The following is a 21424-nucleotide window of genomic DNA, read 5'->3' on the forward strand; positions in this document are numbered from 1 at the left end:
AAAGAAGAAAAGAGAAGAGAACTACATATATACTCATTCATCATCATAAGCTCAACTTTCCATTCACAAATAGATACACTTACATTGACAGAGACTAACTTGAGGAGTGTTAATAATAATGTTGGATTTATATTATCTATAACTATTCCTGTTTTTTATCTTGCGGAAGGGCGTTGATGTGAGGAGCCATTAGAAAAATCAGGGCTTTGAATATCTAGAAAGGATGTTAATAAAGTCTTACGCGAGGAGAATTGAGCCCTTGTTATATCTTGTTCGCTGGTGGTACCTAATTTCTCAATCTTTACTGCTTCTTGTATCGCAAGGATTGTTTCCTGCATCCTCGGCCTCAAAAATCCGTGTTGTTCCACGCATTGCAGTGCTACCTCAGCCACCCTCCACACCGACTCCATTTTTACACATTTCACTATCGAAGGATCTATTATGCTGATCACATCCCCTTTCCGAATCAATGATCTTGCCTGTACCCATACACATATTTCTACATTTTAGTTTTAGTTGTACAGAAAATTCACCATTTTTATCTATCTATCTATCTATCTATCTATCTTACCCAATGAACTAGGCACCAGTCTGCCCCGTAATCTTCTAATGAAACAGGCTTTCTTCCAGAAATCAACTCTAGCAAGACCACTCCAAAGCTATAAACATCGCTTTTTTCTGTCAATTGCTGAGTTGCATAATACCTATAAGTAGCTAGTTAGTAGTATTCATGCTTTATTATACATATATAAATGTTTGATGTTGATGATAAATTGGTTTAGGGTTTGTGTGCATGTCTTCTTACTCGGGATCCAGATAGCCTACTGTTCCTCTTGCCACACTGGATATATGTGTTAGATCTTCTTCTGCTTGTCTTGAAAGACCAAAGTCAGACACCTTCGCCCTCATATTAATGTCTAGAAGAATGTTGCTTGTTTTCACATCCCTGTGAATGATACCTGGGTTGCATCCAGTGTGTAGATATTCAAGTCCTACAAATAAGAATAAAATGCCAGATTTAATTATAATCTGTAACTATCTTGTTCTGCAAAAGTCCACTAGGACTTCCAAGCCGACCTTTAGCTGCATCTTCTGCTATTCGAAGACGAGTGAGCCAATCTAACTGCCTATGAGCAGCCAAATCTGTATATGTATAAAAACAAAAGCATGTTGGATTGTGTACTTGACAAATATATATATGCCTGAGTGTGTGGCAATTGAAGAATCGTTCGTGTACAGTAATTATTTACCTTTGCAACTTGATATAGCTTGTATGTGATCTCGTAAGGTCCCGTTGTGCATGTATTCGTAAACCAGCATGTGTTGATGTTCCTCTTCACAATACCCAATTAGAGGAACCAAGTTTCTATGATGAATTCTTGATAAAAGGGCAACCTGAAAGTTTTATTTTTTATGTTAGATGCATTAGTTAATGCATTAATGGGAAGAAAAAAAGTTGGTATTGTTCTTTATTCTAGGGAATTGCATTGATCCAGTAAGTAACGAGGGAGAATACCTCAGTGGAAAATTGCTTTGTCCCATGGCTAGAAGAGTCGGCCATGATTTTAACTGCTATCTCTTTCCCATGTTTCATTTTGCCATAGTAAACTGGTCCAAAACTGCCTTTACCAATTCTCTTTGAAAAGTTTTGTGTAGCTTCTTGTATGTCAGAGATTTGAATGTGCAGGCTGACAACTCCTTCATCCATGAAGTGGCCACCTCTAGCAAGTGAATATGTGGATGATGCCTTGGTGCTGGTGACATGCAGGGAAACACCACCTGTGGGCAGGGCAGGGAAAGACAAGACAGGAGAGTGTTATTGGATCGATATGCTGCTGAACAAGGAAGGAAGGAACCTTCCAAGCTTGAATAAAAAGTTCATGAAAGTTGACAGACTTGGTTGGTTTATATTTATATACCTTTCTCATCCGTTGCTTTGCAAGATGATGCCCTTTTCCACTTCCTAAGAATATGCATCATGGAGAGGCCTAACAATAAAATGACGAGTACCACTCCAACTAAGCTTCCAATTATTATTAATATATGGCGCTTCTTCCCTTTTGATCCTTTTCTAAGACCCGGGTTACCATCAAACCTGCAACATGTTATGAAATTTGAACATTATATAGGCACAAAGTAAGTAGATAATCATGTGTACTTACTTAAAGGTGATGTTTTTTGTGACCAATGTAGAGGGTATTTCCCCTGTCAAGGAGTTGTTCTGCAAGTACCTGTTATTTATTATACCAGAGATATAAGAAGAATATATATAACCACATCTTCAATAATACCAATATTTTTATTTTACTATATATGAAAGGAGCATACAATTCCTGTAAGCTTGGTAGATTTCCCAGGTAAGATGGAATTGAACCAGTTAATTTGTTATTTTCCAGATGCCTGAAGGATTTCCAGTTTGAAGTTAAAAAGCAATCAATTAAGAAGCTTGGAGAGATTAATATATGCATGGAAATGGATGAAGAACTTACACAATTTTCAACTTTGTAAGTATGCTCATGTCAGGAATGGGCCCTGTGAGAATGTTGTTGTCTAACCATCTAGGAGAACAACCAAACATAAACAAACTTTTTGAACTATATTTCATAAAAAAATAAAGTATATATTAATTTATGTTTCTTTCCAAAGTTCCAAAGAAGAAGAAAAACCCTTACAATTCTGTCAATTCATCCATAATACTAAGCTCTGATGGGATATCACCCTTAATGTTCTTGCCTGTCAAAAGACTGTTGAAACTAGTGAATTTCAATTCAAGCAGAAGTCTAGAAGAGACTAATAGGTTGGTAGATAAACAACTTTGCATTTGGGAACAGAACTGTAATTGATTGGCCATATCGGATAAGCCCACTACTAAGACATTTATCACATAAACTGTAAGAGGAACTCACATTTTTATTATTTTTGGTGGGCTAGCAGAGCTGCATGAGACCCACTCCCAAGTGGTTGGAATGCAAGGATCACCTTCATTTGTTCCAGAAATTTCAGCTGACATGGTACGAAACGCACTGAGAGCATGATCTTCCTTCCACAAGGAAAAGCTACATCTGGTCAGCTGAAACTGAAACTGAAATTGGACTTGTTTGTTGTAGATGAAACTTACCATCACGTTGATTTGTGTTTCGGGTGATCTCTACGTATTTGCTTATTTCAATGGCATTTAGAAGGGGACCTTTAGTTGAATCGGGAGTCTTTACGAAAGCAAAAGTGAGTACAAAATCAAGGGAGACATTCATGTAACTTGGTTCGTACAAAATGTAACTCCCATTGGCGTTCTCAACGATATTTGCAACAGCATTGCTATAGTCAGGTATATAAGGCTTCAGCATTGTGAATTTCCGTGTCTGGTTGTTTGGAAGATCCTCGATTTCTGCAAAGTATGCATAAGCTCTTGCATTGGCAGGAAAGTCCTCCAGGTTTAATCTGTAGGTGATACTTCCTTGAGTTCCAACAACTGCAGTTTGCATCACTTTTAGAGGTGGACATTCTCTATTGTTTGTATCCACAATCTTAGATGTGTTGATCCTCTGGGTGCCCGGCGCTTCTCCTACCAGAAAATTTTGCCTTTTTGCAAGATCAGAATCCCAGATACGGTCATATGGATCATCTGGATACCTGAATAATTAATTAATTATTTATAAATGGGGAAATGATGAGTTAGTTGACATACATATATATATACATATATATATAAATGATGAGCTACCACCTAATGGGATCTTTGGTGGATGCACCAAAATTGACTCTTGCTGCTACTTTCAAGTAAAAAGCGTCCTCATAGTCAGTTGCATACATTGAAAGATTAAAAGGCCGGAGTTCCAAAGTTGATATGAATGGAGAACCAGTGGTTGCACAGCAGAGGCACACATTAATTGAATCGGAAGGGGCCCTAATGATCATTTCCTTGGTCAAAATTCTATTAGCATCTAATATGGAGACAGTTGCCCACTTGGTAGAGTCCAGATAAATCTGGAATTTGGGGTATGTATCATTTCCAGGGACGCCTGTGCCGTACAAGAAGGTTGTTCTAATAAGGTATCTCCTCCTCCGTTGAGTGGCTAAGGTGTAACAGTACTTGCGATTGTCTGTAGGAAACTCCCTACGAGTTTCGTACTGTTGTTGTACTTGGCCTCCTCTTCCATCATCATCATCATCTGGATTCTCCTCCACTACTGACTTTCCATAACTCATCAGTATGGAGTCTGAGATCCATTCTAAGCCTGTGTGTTCATCGCTGTACTTACCTATTTTACTTCCACAATCTAAGCTAATGAACTCTGCATGCATTCAACAATTAATTCATTTGTAAGAAGCTCATGATAGTTATAAGCCTGATTTAATATAAAAAAAAAACACATACCTTTAACCTGGCAGAAGATGGAAGGAATAAGGTGAATGAGGAGTAGGAAGAGTAAATGGACAAGTAAATTAGCCATTGAAGACTACTGGTCAGGATGGATTGATGAGCAGAGAGGAGTATGCAGAAGCCTGAATGCCTGATGAAGGAAGAAGACTAATAATGATATGAATTCTACTTTAAATTCGTTTCATTCACATCACATGCATGCAATGGACAGTGGACACAACTGCTACTTTAATTCTTCTTCACGGTTGATATGAAATCTGCTTTTCTTTTTCCAACTTTAATTTGTTGCTGCTTTATGAAAAAAGTGATTTAATTGAGAATTATATGCCACCATGATCTGGTTTTATTATTGGCATTAGCATCTGCTTTATTGCTTTTCCTTTTTCTTTTTATTTGGGGTGGGGGGTGGGGTAGGGTAGGGTGGGGGGTTTCTTTCATGAAGGAAAGAAAAAGAGAGTACATATATAAAATAGAGATTCGTCTTTAGCTTTTGGAAAGGCTGAAACAGTATGTTGTATGTATGTATGCATGTAATGGAGCTAACTAGATGTGCATGGACATGACATGACTACAAATATCGTCCTCTTTTAGCTTTTGGAAAAGCTGCAGGTTTGTAATCTTTATATGCTTGCTTAGTTAAAAGCAAATTGGAATTATTTAAACTAAATTTCAGATCCTGTCCATTTACTCAACAATCCATATATGCAGGCGAGAGTTATCTTTAGACTTAACAATATGAATTAATTACTAAGATCAGATTTTGAGATGATGATGTGGGTGCGGGGAGGCCCAAAACAATCAATAAAGAAGAAGAAATGCCCCCGCCGCCCATATGTTCACAAGTCATGTTGCTACAACAGTTAAGTATGACCATATGTGCATAATGCACCGGATTCCATGACACAACTTTTGTTTTGTTTTTTCAACACGGGCCCAAATCAATCAATCAATCAATAATATGCCAACTATGGGCTGAACTCTAATAGTAGATAGATAGATCCCTCTGGCCTTCTTCTTCTTCATATTAGCAGCTGGGAGCCCCAGACACCACCTTGTTGTTTTTTTCTGGTGGAAGACATGTTAATTGGTATGATATATCCCTTTCTTTTAGTGATGTTGGCATAATAAGTCTAAGCACCAATTAAGTAACCACCACCATCAATCATCACTTCTCTTGTTCAATTGCTCATTTTTAAGGCCCGGGACAAAATGCTATCTCCTTTTGTCTGTCATGACTCATAACCCCCTAGAGAAAGGAGGGACTTGAGAATCAACAAACTAAGAACAGAGGTCACCTGACAGGGAATCAATCAAAGCCCTTGAAGCTGATATATATTCACCATGCTCTTCATGTTAGCTCCTTTTAGTATGGTTACTGAAATTCCATTCCCCATGTCATGTTACACTTGGACTAAGATAGCTAGCCGCATCTTCATCTCTTCTCTAATTGCTCAATCTCTACATACATCACATATACATATATGTTTGGGTGTTTCTATATTTTAACAACTGCATGCACTTAAGCTCTTATCATTTAAAGTTTGCCAATTAAAGAGTAATTAAGTTGATAATATCTAATTTGACAAATAAGGGTAAGGCTGGTATTAATATTAGCATGCATGCATGATGGGACTGAATGAATGGATGAAAACAGGAGTGGGCGATCTGAATCATGTCCACTTTGTAGAGGCATGCAGCTGGCGTAAAAGAGGGATGGTGATGGATCAAAGGAGTTATGGATACTTATAATTAGCAACTATGTTATGATTAACTAACACCGTTAGTTAGTCTTGCAGAGGAGAAGAATATAAGAGAATTATACCTTTAAATGCAGATCGTAGCTAGGATTCCAAAACATTGGGGAGTAGGGTATTCTGAATAGATTAGAAAATGCTTCATACGCTAGGACCAGATTTTTATTCAGCCTATCATATTTATAACAACTATACATTGATTTTTCCAGGAGGTTGAATGACCCCAATAATGGTCTGACTGACTGATACAGGCTGGCTGGCTTGCTTGCTTGCTTGCTTATCAGTCACATGATATTCACCTTTTTAATAGCCACTCTTGTTGTTGCTGATGTTGTGTTATTTCCCAAAAAGCATGTGCTATTTTCTACAAGCAACTGCAGTCTTTGCAAGCTACTGGTACTGTTTGCTGAAAAGCTACCTGAAAATTCAGAAGATTATCCTCCTCACAATAATAGCAGATGAGATTCAACTATTCAACTACTACAAAGATTATACACCAATTGAAATTTTCATTTATTTCATTCATGTTTGACTCTCAAGTCGTCAGATTTTGTTTTGTTTGTAAACACTCTTATCTTCTTCATACATTCATATTGGAGGATGGGGTTGGTAAAATATTTGTGATCTCTAAACATAATTTGAAAGTGTCATCTCATCTGCCATCTCTGTTGTCTCTCCCCTTCATTTTCACTATCAAGAAGTTGCATCACCTGTAAAATTCAATATGTCCAGCAATTTCTCTACACAATAATTTAGCCTCTTTTGCCATCTGAATACTCCTTGATAATACAAGTGCAGTCTGTGTGTGCGTTGAAGTTGGTTGATAGGAAGAGGTTACAGCAGCAGCAGCAGCAGCAGCATCTTCCCCAGTTGTCAGCAGCAGCAAAGCTTCTCTTGCTGGAACCACATTCTCCCACCAAAACTCTCTCAAAATCCCCAGCATCAGCTTCCAGTAATCTCTATCTCTACTCACCCTAAATATAGTGCTCCCATTAGGTGTCCAACAATACAGATCAGTCCAATTTCTGTCCATTATCTCCATTTGGCCTTGTACTTGTGGCATGTAGTAGAAGGGCATACTGCTCCATGGAAGACCAGTCTCAGGCTTCCCTTTATTATAGGGACATTTCACTTCAAGAATGCCATCGCATCCCAGGAGCCCATCTGGTGAGGCACCAAGCCAGTCAAGCCCCTTCTCAGATGAGTGGATGACAAATCCCAATGACCCAACGTCATCCCTGCTTCCAACACGCCCAGTTATGCCCTTGTAGCGTTGTACTGCTGCTGCTTCATTTTTAATGCCCCATTCTATAGCACACCTTGTTCTTTTTGAAGCATCATCATCAATATCCATTGGTCCTTGGACTTGTGAATCAAATACTTTCTCTTGCCAGAGCTCATATCTACGTTTGCCCTTCCAAAACCCTAGAACTGTGCTGAACGTGCTTGTGGTTAGCTTGTCCCTGCGGAGGGCGAACCATTCCTCAGAACGTTGTGGTGGAGGGTTGATGAGGCAGCACTTGGCCAACTTGATAGCTGCTGCTGCTGCTGCTGACGACGATGAGACTAGAGGAGCATTGCAAGAAATAGAGGGCGACGCACAAGTCCATAACACTCGGATGAAGCCATACATCTTTGTAGGAGGAGGAAGAGGCTCTTTTACTGCTACATTGTGATGAAGAGTGCAAAATCTGGGGATAGAAGATGATGCATGTGTCATTTGAGGAGTATGTAGCGAGAACTGAAATGCATAAAATTGTAATCGGATATTCATTAGCCGTATTAGCAATGGTCAGTAGTAGTAGCCTAGTAGGTATAGGAGGAGTAGAAATGAATCAATTCCCAAAATAAAACTAACATTTTATCTTCTTTCACATTAATGGAAATTGGACGAAATGACCCTAAAAATGGGGTTATTTGCCTCCGTGGTCACCCAATAATAAAATTGATCTGGTGACCACTTTATTTTTTTTTAGACGAAATTACCCTTTTCGCGTAACGCAAAGGAACTTCGCGAAACGCGAAGTGAAACAGTGTGAATATATATACTCAAATTTTTTCATTTTCTTCATTTCGTTTCTCTCTCTTCTCTCTCTTCTCTCTCTGTTCTTGTTCGTCGGCGGCGGCGAAACGGCGGCGGCGAAACGGCGGCGGCGGCGAAACTTCGGCGACAGCGACTTCGGCTATGCTTTGAATCTACAAAGATAAGAAACCTTAACCCTGAATCGATGTTTATAATACAAATTTATGCTCTTATTTCCATATCTTAATTTCAAACCCTAACCCTAACCCAAATCGATTTATGTTCATGTTTCTAATATCTCCATCTGAAAACCCTAAATCAATTTATGTTCTTATTGTCTATTATCTTCATTTTAAACGATTTATGTTCTTTTTAATGAAACCCTAACCCTAAATCAATTAAATCTGTTCATATTGGTTCATATTTGTTCATATTTGTTCATATTTGTTCATATTTGTTAATATTGGTTCATACTGGTTCATATTGGTTCATTTTTTGTTCATCTTATTGTTCTTATGTCGATGATGATATTTGCAGATCATATGGGTTCCGTTTCACGAAGGGCTTCTCGTTACGCGAAGGGCTTCTCGTTACGCGAAGGGCTTCTCGTTACGCGAAGGGCTTCACGAATCTAATCTTGGGCGAAGATATTGAAAGAAATGGGTCGAAATTCAGAGAAGAAGTATTTACAGCAAGACGAAAACCGGCTAAGTGCCGACGTTATGGATGAAGAGTTTTCTCAATAGTCAATACAATTGAGTTGTTTTCATTTAGGTGTTCTATAATTATATGTTAAATGGTTTGTTTGTAGAATTGCATTTTGATAGGGGGAGACATAGAGAAATTGAGATTGGACTTGGATAAACTTCCCTTCATATTAAGGGACTTTAATTCAATTTGCATTATTAAACCTAATTCTAATGGAAATTAAAATAAGCTTCATTTCCTTAGATACTCTAATTAAAAGGAAGCTTCATTTCTTTTGTCTGTTTTATTTTTATAATCAGATATATATGAAACTTTTCTAATTATTAATGTAATATTGTACTTTCATCATGTCACCTAAAGAAATTAAATGATAAACATATTTTTGTTATTTATAATTTGGGATAGAAATTTAAGATAAAACTCACTAAAATGGAATGTTTTTATCATTCATACTCACCAAGAAGTTTCAAACTAGACTAGAGGGTTATCATATATATAGCTATAAAAAAACAAAAAATGGAGGATATGGTGTCGTTGACGACATTCATGTTCATACAATCCCTCCACTTCATCCTCCGGTTCATCACGATCCGTTGGCTTCTCATAAGATCGCTCACGAGATTTCTCCCTATCACCCTCTCTATCTCTTCCCTTTTCACGGGATTTTTCCCTACACATGATGGGAAATGAAAGTGAAGAAAATTATAAAAATTATGCAGATTAAAAGATCTCATATTGTCTACTTGTTATAGGTAGTGGATGCAAGCTCTATTAGATATACAACCATCATTGCATTCTTTCCTCTTCAAAATTTAACTCAAGTTGTTCAGCAAATACATTGAGAAGGTAACATATAAAGAAAAAAATCACATAGAGTTTCTAAAGAGGCTTGTGAAAGTAAAAGGCATCCTAATCAATTACCTCCCCAATTGTTTTTTATTTACATCTTCACCTCCAATCCTGGTTGTTCCTAGACCCCTACCAAGTCGACGAGGTTTCCAGTTTGGAACTGTTCTACCTCGTTCAACATCGACAAACACTCTTCTATTATCAATCTTTATTCCATTAGCTTGTTTATATGCAGCTATAGGAAACACATGTAGGGCTAGGAATCAGGAAAAGAAATAAACACACACATATAAAATATAACATCGATCTATACAAATTACAGACAGACCTTTCATGCCTCTTGTGTGCACATACTCTATGAATGCATAAAGGGAAGCCCTTCGCGAAACGAGAAGCTCTTCGCGTAACGAGAAGCCCTTCGCGTAACGAGAAGTCTTTCGTGAAACGGAACCCATATGATCTGCAAATATCATCATCGACATAAGAACAATAAGATGAACAAAAAATGAACCAATATGAACGAATATGAACCAGTATGAACCAATATTAACAAATATGAACAAATATGAACCAATATTAACAAATTTAATTAATTTAGGGTTAGGGTTTCATTAAAAAGAACATAAATCGTTTGAAATGAAGATAATAGACAATAAGAACATAAATTCATTTAGGGTTTTTAGATAAAGATACTGGAAACATGAAAATAAAACCATTTGGGTTAGGGTTAGGGTTTCGAATGAAGAAATACAAATAAGAACATAAATTTGTTATATAAACATAGATTCAGGGGATGAGGTTTCTTATCTTTGTAGATTTAGGTTATAGTAGTCGCCGTCGCCGGAGTTTACGCCGCCGCTGACAAAATGAGAGAGAGGACACCTTGAGAGAGAAACAAAATGAGAGAAATGAAAAAATTTGAGTATATATATCAATACTGTTTCCCTTCGCGTTATGCGAAAAGGGTAATTTTGTCAAAAAAAAAATAAAGTGGTCACCAGATCAAATTTTATTATGAGTGACCACGGACGCAAATGACCCTATCTTTAGGGTCATTTAGTCCAATTTCCCCACATTAATTGTTCATTTATTTTCAAACTAACTTATTTTATTATTCAAAAATTCAATTTTTTACTTTTATTTTATTTTTTATTTTTTTATATTTAAATTTATTATTTTTATTTATATATATATATATATATATATATATAACTTATTATTTTTTTAAAATATTTAAATTATTATTATAAGTTTGATTATTTATATTTTAATATATATATTTAAATCAATAATTTAAATTATTATTTTTATAAATTTGATTATTTATATTTTAATATATATTTACTTTTACTTATTATTTTATATAACATTTCATTTTTATTTTAAAAAGTTTATAAAAAAAACACAATCGTTCAAAATATTGCCAAATAAAGTGAAAAATAATGAAATTATATATTTGAGAAACAATAAAAAAAATCATAAGTCTAAAATGTTTATAAACTAACAAACTTAACCTAAAATATAGTATTAACGAATTTGAGATATGCTTAAAAAAATCAATATTGTACCTTCTAAATAACATATGATTGAGAGAAATATGATAATTTTATTCTTAATAAAATTTTGAAAAAAAAAATTAATAAAGTAAAAACTCAGTGTATTGAAATTGAGATGAATAGCTCAAGAAATAGCCAAAAAGATTATAAAAAAACAGTCAAAGATGTATTGAGTAAAATTATCAATAATTTAGAGAATAATTTAGAGAAGAATGATAGTAATTATTTTTATAAATTATTAAATTATTATATATGGTTATGGTTAAAATATTTTAAATATATTAGTATTTATTAATTATTTATGAGGATGATAAAGTAATTATATTATATTATATTATATAAATAATAATTAAAATTTAAATATATATATATATATTAAAATTATAATTATAAAATTTATAAAAATAATAATTTAAAATATATATCAAAATATAAATAATAATAATAATATAAATATATACATCAAAATATAAATAATCTAATTTATAAAAATAATAATTTTAATATTTTAATAAAAATAATAATTTTAATATATATATTTAATAATAAGTTTAAATATAATAAAAAAAATATATAAAAACTGAGTTTAAATAGTAGAATAAGTTATTTTGAGAATGAATAAACAAAGCAGCCTAATTTGGAAAATTAAATGTCAAACAAGGTTAATTTGAAATTGATTCCCCTAAAATAAGAAAAAATGAATGTGAAACAAAACCTCTAAATTCCATATCTAACTGAGTTATATACCGAAAGAAAGGGAGTTAGTAGTAGATGCATACATATCTAACTGAGTTATAAAATAAAAAATAATAATTATAATTCCAGATTTATAAAATATATTTTTGAAAATGAAGTTTGAGTAGAAGCATAATTCCAGATACTAACTCTCTAAATCCATTGATTTTGCTCTTTCTTTAATAGCATGCTTGCTTGCTTTTGCAGGCGGATAGAAAATGAATGAAAGGAAACAAGGGTAGTAGATTTTGTGGAGAGAGAGAGATTAACTTGAGAAGATTGAGGAATGCCTTAATGGCCTAATAAGGGACGTTACGCCCACAATCTTTTATATTAAAGAGAAATGATAACGGCACAAAAAAAACAAGCCACCTTCTCATTTAATTTTCCAATATAATCATTTTATTATTAACTAACTCACTAATTATATATTCCTCTCACTAAACATAATAATAATAATTTAATTTTATAAACCTAATATATATATATATATAATTAAAATTAATAATGTTTTATTAAATAATTAAAATAAAATTTAATATATTATATTTATAAATTAAGTTATTATTAAGTTTAGTAGGAGAAATATATAATTATTACGTTAGTTAATAGGTTTAGTAAGAGAATGTGAGTATTTTGAAAAAGTGGATGAAAATGTATGAATATTAAAAAAAAGTGAATAAAAGTTGGGTAGATAATGAAAGGGATAAATGACAAATTTAAGACTTAAGAGTTTTGTCAAATTTAGAACTCTCATAATTTTTTGTCCTTCGATTATACTATTTTGTTATATTTAGAACTCCCAACTAACCCGTTAAATATTTGTCAATGTCATTTATTTATTTATTTAATATAATTATTTTATCTATTATCAACTAATACTAATTCATTAATTAACAATTTCTTTCCTATCTTCTTATCATCATTATCTTTATCTTCTTATCACCATTATCTTCCCGGCATCCTTTGCCAGCTTTTGGATTTTTTTCCTCCTTCCAAACATCATCATGAACGATTAAGTAACTCTTTCCTAACAAATAGAAGTATGAGAAATAGTAACTCTTACCGACTCTATTTTTCTTCTTTATTCTAAGCCTCAAGCTCTTATGGAAAACCTGTTGTATATTCTTTCTTCTACAAAGACTGATGTATATTCCTCTTACAACTTATTACAAACTTCACTACAAATATTAATGGAGGGAAAGTCTTCTTGATTGGGTGTGGTGCGTTTAAATCACGATCATTCACAAATAAACCCTAATATATATGTATCTGTTTTAGGAACGACCTCTTCTGAAATCAGCTCTTTTGAATGATATGGGTAGCAGACAAATGTATAGAAGTGAACTAGTTAGAAAGAGATAGACAATGCCAACTATATAAAATTATATTCATTTCAATCTTCTAGTCTATTCTTAGTTACTGATTATATATAAAACAACAAGTGTTGTGAATTATATTGTTGAAGGTGGTAATACAAATTTTATACAAGATTTCTTCTCTCTAGCATATTCAAGATTCTCATGTTGATTATAATAATAATAAGATGATGATAAACAACATCAATGGGAGTTTGATGATGCTAGTTGATAATGAGAATCAGATTAATAATACTAATAATGAGTTTTTATTGCATGCAAAGTCCCAATGGCAAACTATTACTGTGCTTTCACAAACTCAAGCAACGAATTCTGAACAAAATAATTTGTTTTCCTTACTCTTCATAGCCTTCCCACTTCTTTTCTGTCTTCTTGCTGTCGTTCTTCTTCCATACCTTATTTCCTCCTTCAATATAGATCTCAAATTAACAATCTCAAGAAAAATAAATTGAATCATTTGAAAACTCAAATAATAATACTATTCCCCAATTCCTTGAATTAACCACACTGATCTGTCAACAGGTTTTTATACACGACATGGTACAGAGCTACGACTACTGAAAATTAGTCGTTGAAGAGAAATCTGGAAGCTCTTATAATCAAGAAGAAGAACAGTTTCTCTTGCGCCTGGGTTTTTTAGAAAATAATTACTTGATCGTCTTGATATATGCTTGGAAGGAAAATGAAACAAAATTTCTCCAATTTGATCATAAACAAAGAAAAAATAACCAGAAAATGGCAAATGGGTGTTGGAGGGAAGATAATGTTTGAAAAACAGAAAAGTTGTATATTTGTTGATGATATGTCAAATACTTATATTAAATAAATAAAATGACTAAATGACATGGAAAATATTTCGATGTTAATTAGTAGTCTAGTACAAAGTTTTAAATATAACAAATAAGTGTAACGACAGTCTTTTCAGCGAAAAAAATTAGAAGACAAAACTCTTCGAAAGGAGCCTTAAATTTGGTCATATAGTAGGAGAGAGAAAAATAAAAAAAAAAATTTAATATAAATTCAATCACAAACCTTAATCCTCAAATTATTTCTCTCTCAACTCTCTCTCCGGCTAAATCCAAAACCTTATCTATACACCTACGTACTATTAAAATTTTGTTCATTTAATCCGTGTTTGATAATTTACTTATCATTTAATTTAATATATTAAAAATTTATTTAAAATAAATATGTTTAATAACACATATTTATAATCACTTATTTCTATAAATGAAGAGTGAAAACATGTTAAAAATAATAAGTTTAAATATAAAATTTATTTTAAGAGTGAAAACATGTTAAAAATAATAAGTTCAAATATAAAATTTATTTTAAAAGTGAAAAAAAAAGCTAAATATTAGCTTAAAAAATATTAAAAAAAAATCATTTTATCCTTATAAATTTAATAAAATTACTGTTATATAAATATATAAAGTCTTATTATTTTATATTTTTTTCTCATTAAAAGTATAACTTTTATTCTTCTTATTCGTTTTTATGAAAATTTATAAATGAAGAGAATTAATATTATATACATAAAGTCTTATTATTTTTTCAATTTTTTTATTTTAATTATTAATCTAATTATTTTAAAAAATATTGTTTTCAAACATTATAAAATATAAAACAGAGATAATTAGTACTATATATAAAGTCGTATTATTTTACCATATTTTTCTCCAAGTAAAACAATTTTTTTATAATATTTAATCTGATTATTTTTAAAAGATTATTTTTAAATATCTTAAAATAAAAATATGGTTAAACTAATTATAAAATAAATAAAAAGAAGTATATATATATATAATATATATATGAAAAATGATACATATCTATAATGGTTAAGCGAATGGCCTAAAAAAAATTATCTCTCTTTCTCTCTCACTGATTAATTAATTTATCTCTCTCATCTTAATTAATTAATTTAAACACTAAATTCTAAACCCTAAATCTTAAACTGTTTAGGGTTTAAGATTTATATTTTATTTAAACATATTATTAAAATATTTAATGTGAGAGTTTGTTGTAAATTGTTGAGTTATTTTATATGTTAAATGAGAGATAATAAATATCAAAGAAATGAGTAAAATAATAATCATGAGAATAAGGATAAATGTAATAAATTAATTTGTAGAAATAGAGAGAGAGAAATTATTTAATAAAGAAGAGAGAAATTAATTAATAAGAGGAGAGAAAATATTCTACCTGTGAAGCGTGTCTTAATTATTATTATATTTTTATTTATTTATTAATTCTACCTTTCGGCCACCTTGATTGGAAAAATGATAAAAAGTGAGAAGAGAGAGAAAAGAGAGAAATTTTGTTAGTTTTTTTAATAATTGGGCCATATCATTCTCTCTTTCAAATCCCTCTTCCAATCATTTTTCATATATATATATTATATATATATTATCATCTTTTTAGTCACATTTATTTATATATAATCAATATCTAACATTTATATTTATTTATATATATACATATAATATATTAACAAATTATATTTAATATAACAGTTAAAAAATAAATATTTTATAAATATAGATAATCCAAATCTAAGAGGATGTATGAGGTGGATTATGTCGTATTGTTTTCAAATAATCTTTCATTTAAATTTTTTATTTTTCTTACATTCCAATTATATTATGTTAGAATTTTTTAAATTGAGGTTCCTTGGTCAATTGAGAGTATGAACATCTCCTTTTAAATTTTATAATTTTATGTTATTTATTTTGATTTAACAATTTTAAGTGTAGTTAACTTATTATTTAAGTGACATTTATAAATAAATAATTATGTAACTAATTTAAATATATATATATATAACCAAAATCTAAATTTATACAAGCCCTAAGGTATAAATATAACAACAACCTAATAACCAACCTAAAAGTTGTTTGTCAAACAAATGATGACAATTTAAAACTGTCACGCATTTATCGATCTGAACCGAACCATTTGGTACGGGTTTTCCTGTTTTAACGAGGAATCGGGATAGATTGGAAAACTCAAAATATGTTGACCTGAGTTTTGGGTGGGAATATTATTTATATGTCTAATTACTTTTTTAATAATAATTATTTAAAATAATTAATAAATATTTAATAATAAATAAATATTTATTTAGTGTAATAATTATTTTTTAGGAGTGACAACCAACAATAGGGAAGGAATTGGGGAATTGGGAAATGAGGGATTTAGATTAACATCACATCACCTTATCATTGTTTAGAAAATTGTTTAGTTCTGAGAGGAGAGAGAAATGATTTTTTTTCAATTATTTTTATCATTTCTCTACTTTTTTTTCATTATTTTTTTTTTTATCTTCTCTTATTTATCTTATTTATTTAATATAATGATTAGAATTTAATTATTGATATTTTTGATAATTTATATATTAATTATATGAATTATTTTATTATTTATATTTTAAATTTAAATTATTTTTTAATTTTGATGCACTTTCCCATTGGGAAGGAATGATTTATATTTAAAATCTTCTTTGAGAAGGGGCTAGTAAATTCAGGACGGGATGATATTGTGATTTTTCGAACCAAACTGTCCATTAACATCCTTAGTTAAATCATAAATGTATCGTTATACAACTAGTTTATTTAAAGTATGAACTATTAAAAATATTATATACACTTATATACTATTAAAAATTGGTTCATTTAATATATTAATTACTTATTTAAAGTAAGTATATTTAATAACAGATATTTATAATCACTTATTTTTATACACTTAAAATGAAAATACGTTAAAAATAATAAACTCAAATATATAGTTTATTTTAAAGTGGAAAAAAGTTAAATAGTAAATATTACTTAAAAAAAATAGTGTTATATATATATATATATAAATGATTGGGGGAGGGAATTTGAGAGAGAGAATGGGGAGAATGATGTGGCGCAATTTTATTGGCAAAAAAAAAAACAAAATTTCTCTTTTTTCTCTCTCCTCACCTTTTATTTTTTTTTCTAACCAGATGTAGTGACACATCATTCCCTCCGCCATTCCCTCCCTCTCCCTATAACTCCTCATATATATATATATATATATATATTATTTTAACTTATTATAATTTAATATTACATTTAAAAATATATTAATATTTATTTTAATAATTTTTATTTAATAAATTAAATTTATACTTTAATATAATATTGAGTTTATATATAATTAGTATATAAGAATATAATAATTTTTATATATTTTTTCAGATATTAATTTTAGATATTATTAAATTAATTAAAATATTAAATATTTAAAAATAAGATGTTTTTGTTTGTTGATTTAATTTTTTTATTGTAAAAATGTAAATTAAGTACTTAAGTTTTAAGTAGGAATATTGAATTTTAAATACTTAATAACTTAAATATTAAGAATAAAAAATTAAATTAACAAGCATAAACATTTGAAATTTAAGTATTATCTAAAATTAATATCTGAACAAATAAATCTATACTATTATACCCTTATATATTCCTCATACTAGTTAATAAACTTAATATAATATATTAAAGTATATAATTTAATATATTAAATAAAAAAGAATTATAATAAATATTATATTTTATTAACTATTAACTATTATATATTAAATTATAATTTGTTATATATATATATATATAAATAAAATAAAATAAAATAAAATAAAAGAGACTAACTAATATATGTATATAAGAAATAATAAAAATATATATTTATCCAGAAGAAGAACGTTTGTTTACTAACAAGAAAAAATTGGAAAAATAATACGATTTTATATTTATATATATAAATAAATATAAGAGATAATATATATATATATATATATATATATATATATAAATTATATATATATATATATAAATATATATATATTTCTTATTTTTTATTTTATAATTAATTTAGATATAATCCTATTTTTATTTGATTCTATAATCTCGTTAATCTTTTTCCCTCTTTTAAAATAAGCTTTATATTTGAGCTTATTATTTTTAAGTGTAACTTAAGTCTATAATAATAAGTAATTATAAATATATGTTATCAAACTTATTTATTTTAAATAAGTCCTTAATATAAAGTGAAGTTATTAAACACAACTTAAATGAGACATGTTTTAATAGTATATATAGTTAGACGAAAAAGAGAAAAATTATATTAAATTGTTATTGTGGTTACATATGTTATGTATATAAACATATAATATTAAGAAACTAATATAATATAATATATTATTAATATTATCTCTATTTATAATATTATAATAATATCTTACAAATATATAATTTTATATTCTAACATCCTCTCAAACTCACGATGCAACAATAATAATCATTGATAGTTTCAATTAAAAAACGAGAGTGCAAAGTCGAGTGTGCTCTTTTGTATATAAGTAAGGGGAAAAACTCATATCCTATTTTTAACTCTTCTTTTCTCCATCTGCCTATTGCCTAGGTTGCAACCAATACAAGAGCTAGTTTCTATAAGTTCTTCGTCTTCACATCTATCAACTGAAGCAACATAGGCAGCAACAGCAACAGGACAACAAAAAATATTCATCATTCTTAATCTTCTTCTATTTTTTCTATTCTCCCTTCTACCCAATTCATTGATCATCCACTTAGAAAAATAACTATTCTTCGATTCAGACCAACCAAAATCAACAACCCACAACAACCAAACTAAACTCATTAAACCATGTTTCACAAACATAGGGAAAAATCAAATCAAACCAAATGCAAGACCCTATTCTCGACAACAATAACCAAAACAAAGATAATCAAACCAAACTTCACAAACACATGAAAAAACCAAACCAATTTCAACTCCCTATTCTCAACAACAACCAAAACCAACACTAATCAAACTAAGCTTCACAAACACATGGAAAACTAAACCAAATTCAATTCCATATTCTCAACAACAACAACCAAAATCAAGATCAATCAAACAAAGTTTCAGAAACTCACTTCCGATTTCTTCTCATCTAGGAATAATAATAAAACCAAACTTCTTCTAAATCATCTAATTCAACCAAATCAACATACATATCTAAAAAGAAAATGCATTATTAAAAATATAAGAATAAATTATTAGAGTCCTTCAACAATGACTAAGGTAATCATTGATAAAATCAGCGAAACACTATTACTTGATTGACTCAAGAACGATAATAAAACTTTAATACCATGTTAGAATGAAGAAAGAAAAATTATATTGAATTGTTATCGTGGTTACATAAGTTATGCATTTTATAATCAATAAATAAATATATATATATATATATATATATATATATAACTAATTTAATAGTAATAGTATCAAAATTAAAATATTGTGATAATATTTTATATATATATTATTTTATATTCTAACACATATTTCTATACTATCTTTTATAATTTATGCGTTTAGATGAACTAAATTTATCTAAATATTTTTTTTTAATAATTAGAATGTTTAAAGTTTGTTTGATATGAATTTGGTTAGATTTTATCTTGTTTTTAAAAGAAATAAAAATCAATTTCATTATTATACTTTAACTATTAAATTATTCATTTTATCAATTAAATTATTTTTATTTAATTAAATTTAAATTTTAAATATAATAAAATATTTTAAAATTTAAATTAATTAAAATTTTAAATAACTTTTTTTATCAAATAAGATTTATTTTTAACCAAAAAAGTAGAATCTTAATAAAAAAAAAACTCTAAAATAACTCACTTTCAAGTGATATTGGCATAGAAAGATATAAGAATGAACAAAGAAGAATTACTATTATAAACTAACATGTATTCCGTACATTTGCACGAGTAATAATATAAAAAACTGTAATAAAAATATTACGGTAAAAATATTTATGGGCGAGTCAACCCACAATACAACCCAAATATTCATTTACTCTCACATATATATCCAAATTAACCACAACTCTCGACACGGCAATACGGACATTTTAAAAATTAAGCATCATTATATATATATATATAGATTACTTAGTTAAAAAGTTGAACTTATTACAGTAAAAATGTTTATGGGCGGGTCAACCCACAATCCGACCCAAATATCTATTTACTCTCACATATATATTCAAGTTAACGACAACTCTCGACTCGGCAATCCGGACACTTTAAAAATTAAGCATTAATATATATATATATATATATATATATATTAGTTAGTTAAAAACTTGAACTTATTACGGTAAAAATGTTTATAGGCGGGTCAACTCACAATCCGACCTAAATATTCATTTACTCTCACATATATATTCAAATTAACCACAACTCTCGACCCGACAATCCAAACACTTTAAAAATTAAACATCATTATATATATACATAGATTAGTTGGTTAAAAAGTTGAACTTATTACAGTAAAAATGTTTATGGGCGGGTCAACCCACAATCCGACCCAAATATCTATTACTCTCTTATATATATCAAAGTTTACGACAACTCTCAACCCGGTAATCCGGACACTTTAAAAATTAGGCATCAATATATTTATATATATATATATAGATTAGTTAGTTAAAAAGTTGAACTTATAACGGTAAAAATATTTATGGGCGGGTCAACCCACAATCCGACTCAAATATCTATTTACTCTCACATATATATTCAAATTAACCACAACTCTTGACCCGACAATCCGGACACTTTAAAAATTAAGCATCATTATATATATATATATATTAGTTAGTTAAAAAGTTGAACTTATTACGGTAAAAATGTTTATGGGCGGGTTAACCCACAATCCGACCTAATTATCAATTTACTCTCACATATATATCCAAATTAACCACAACTCTCGACCTGATAATACGTACATTTTAAAAATTAAGCATCATTATATATATAGATTAGTTAGTTAAAAAGTTGAACTTATTACGGTAAAAATATTTATGGGTTTATCCGGACACTTTAAAAATTAAGCATCATTATATATATATATATATTAGTTAGTTTAAAAGTTGAACTTATATTGTTAAAATATCTTGCGTTTATCAAATTTGGTGTTGAATTTAAAATATAAAGTGTTAT

At 29.6% G+C, this 21424-nt stretch overlaps 2 protein-coding genes across 3 annotated transcripts; both read right to left on the minus strand.

Moving 5' to 3' along the window:
- Positions 1 to 36: 36 nt before the first annotated feature.
- On the minus strand, positions 37 to 4577 carry LOC124923734 (probable LRR receptor-like serine/threonine-protein kinase At1g67720). Its single transcript, XM_047463697.1, has 15 exons — positions 4376 to 4577; positions 3725 to 4292; positions 3119 to 3630; positions 2907 to 3036; positions 2673 to 2744; positions 2490 to 2558; positions 2329 to 2400; positions 2163 to 2231; positions 1920 to 2095; positions 1517 to 1779; positions 1251 to 1395; positions 1078 to 1143; positions 806 to 992; positions 572 to 704; positions 37 to 479 (listed from the first exon to the last, which is right to left on the minus strand). Exons 1-15 carry the CDS (start codon positions 4449 to 4451, stop codon positions 156 to 158), a joined length of 2862 nt encoding a protein of 953 aa, XP_047319653.1. The 5' UTR covers positions 4452 to 4577; the 3' UTR covers positions 37 to 155.
- Positions 4578 to 6231: 1654 nt separating this feature from the next.
- On the minus strand, positions 6232 to 7944 carry LOC124923736. Of its 2 annotated transcripts, none has more exons than XM_047463698.1 (2): positions 6846 to 7944; positions 6232 to 6541 (listed from the first exon to the last, which is right to left on the minus strand). In XM_047463698.1, the coding sequence occupies exons 1-2, from the start codon at positions 7907 to 7909 to the stop codon at positions 6526 to 6528; spliced, it is 1080 nt and encodes a 359-aa protein (XP_047319654.1). In that variant the 5' UTR covers positions 7910 to 7944; the 3' UTR covers positions 6232 to 6525. The 2 variants fall into 2 exon arrangements, with proteins under 2 accessions (XP_047319654.1, XP_047319655.1); XM_047463699.1 differs by having other exon boundaries at positions 6232 to 6553.
- Positions 7945 to 21424: the final 13480 nt, after the last annotated feature.

Source organism: Impatiens glandulifera, chromosome 2 (genome assembly GCF_907164915.1).
Source record: "Impatiens glandulifera chromosome 2, dImpGla2.1, whole genome shotgun sequence".
Lineage (NCBI taxonomy): Eukaryota > Viridiplantae > Streptophyta > Magnoliopsida > Ericales > Balsaminaceae > Impatiens > Impatiens glandulifera.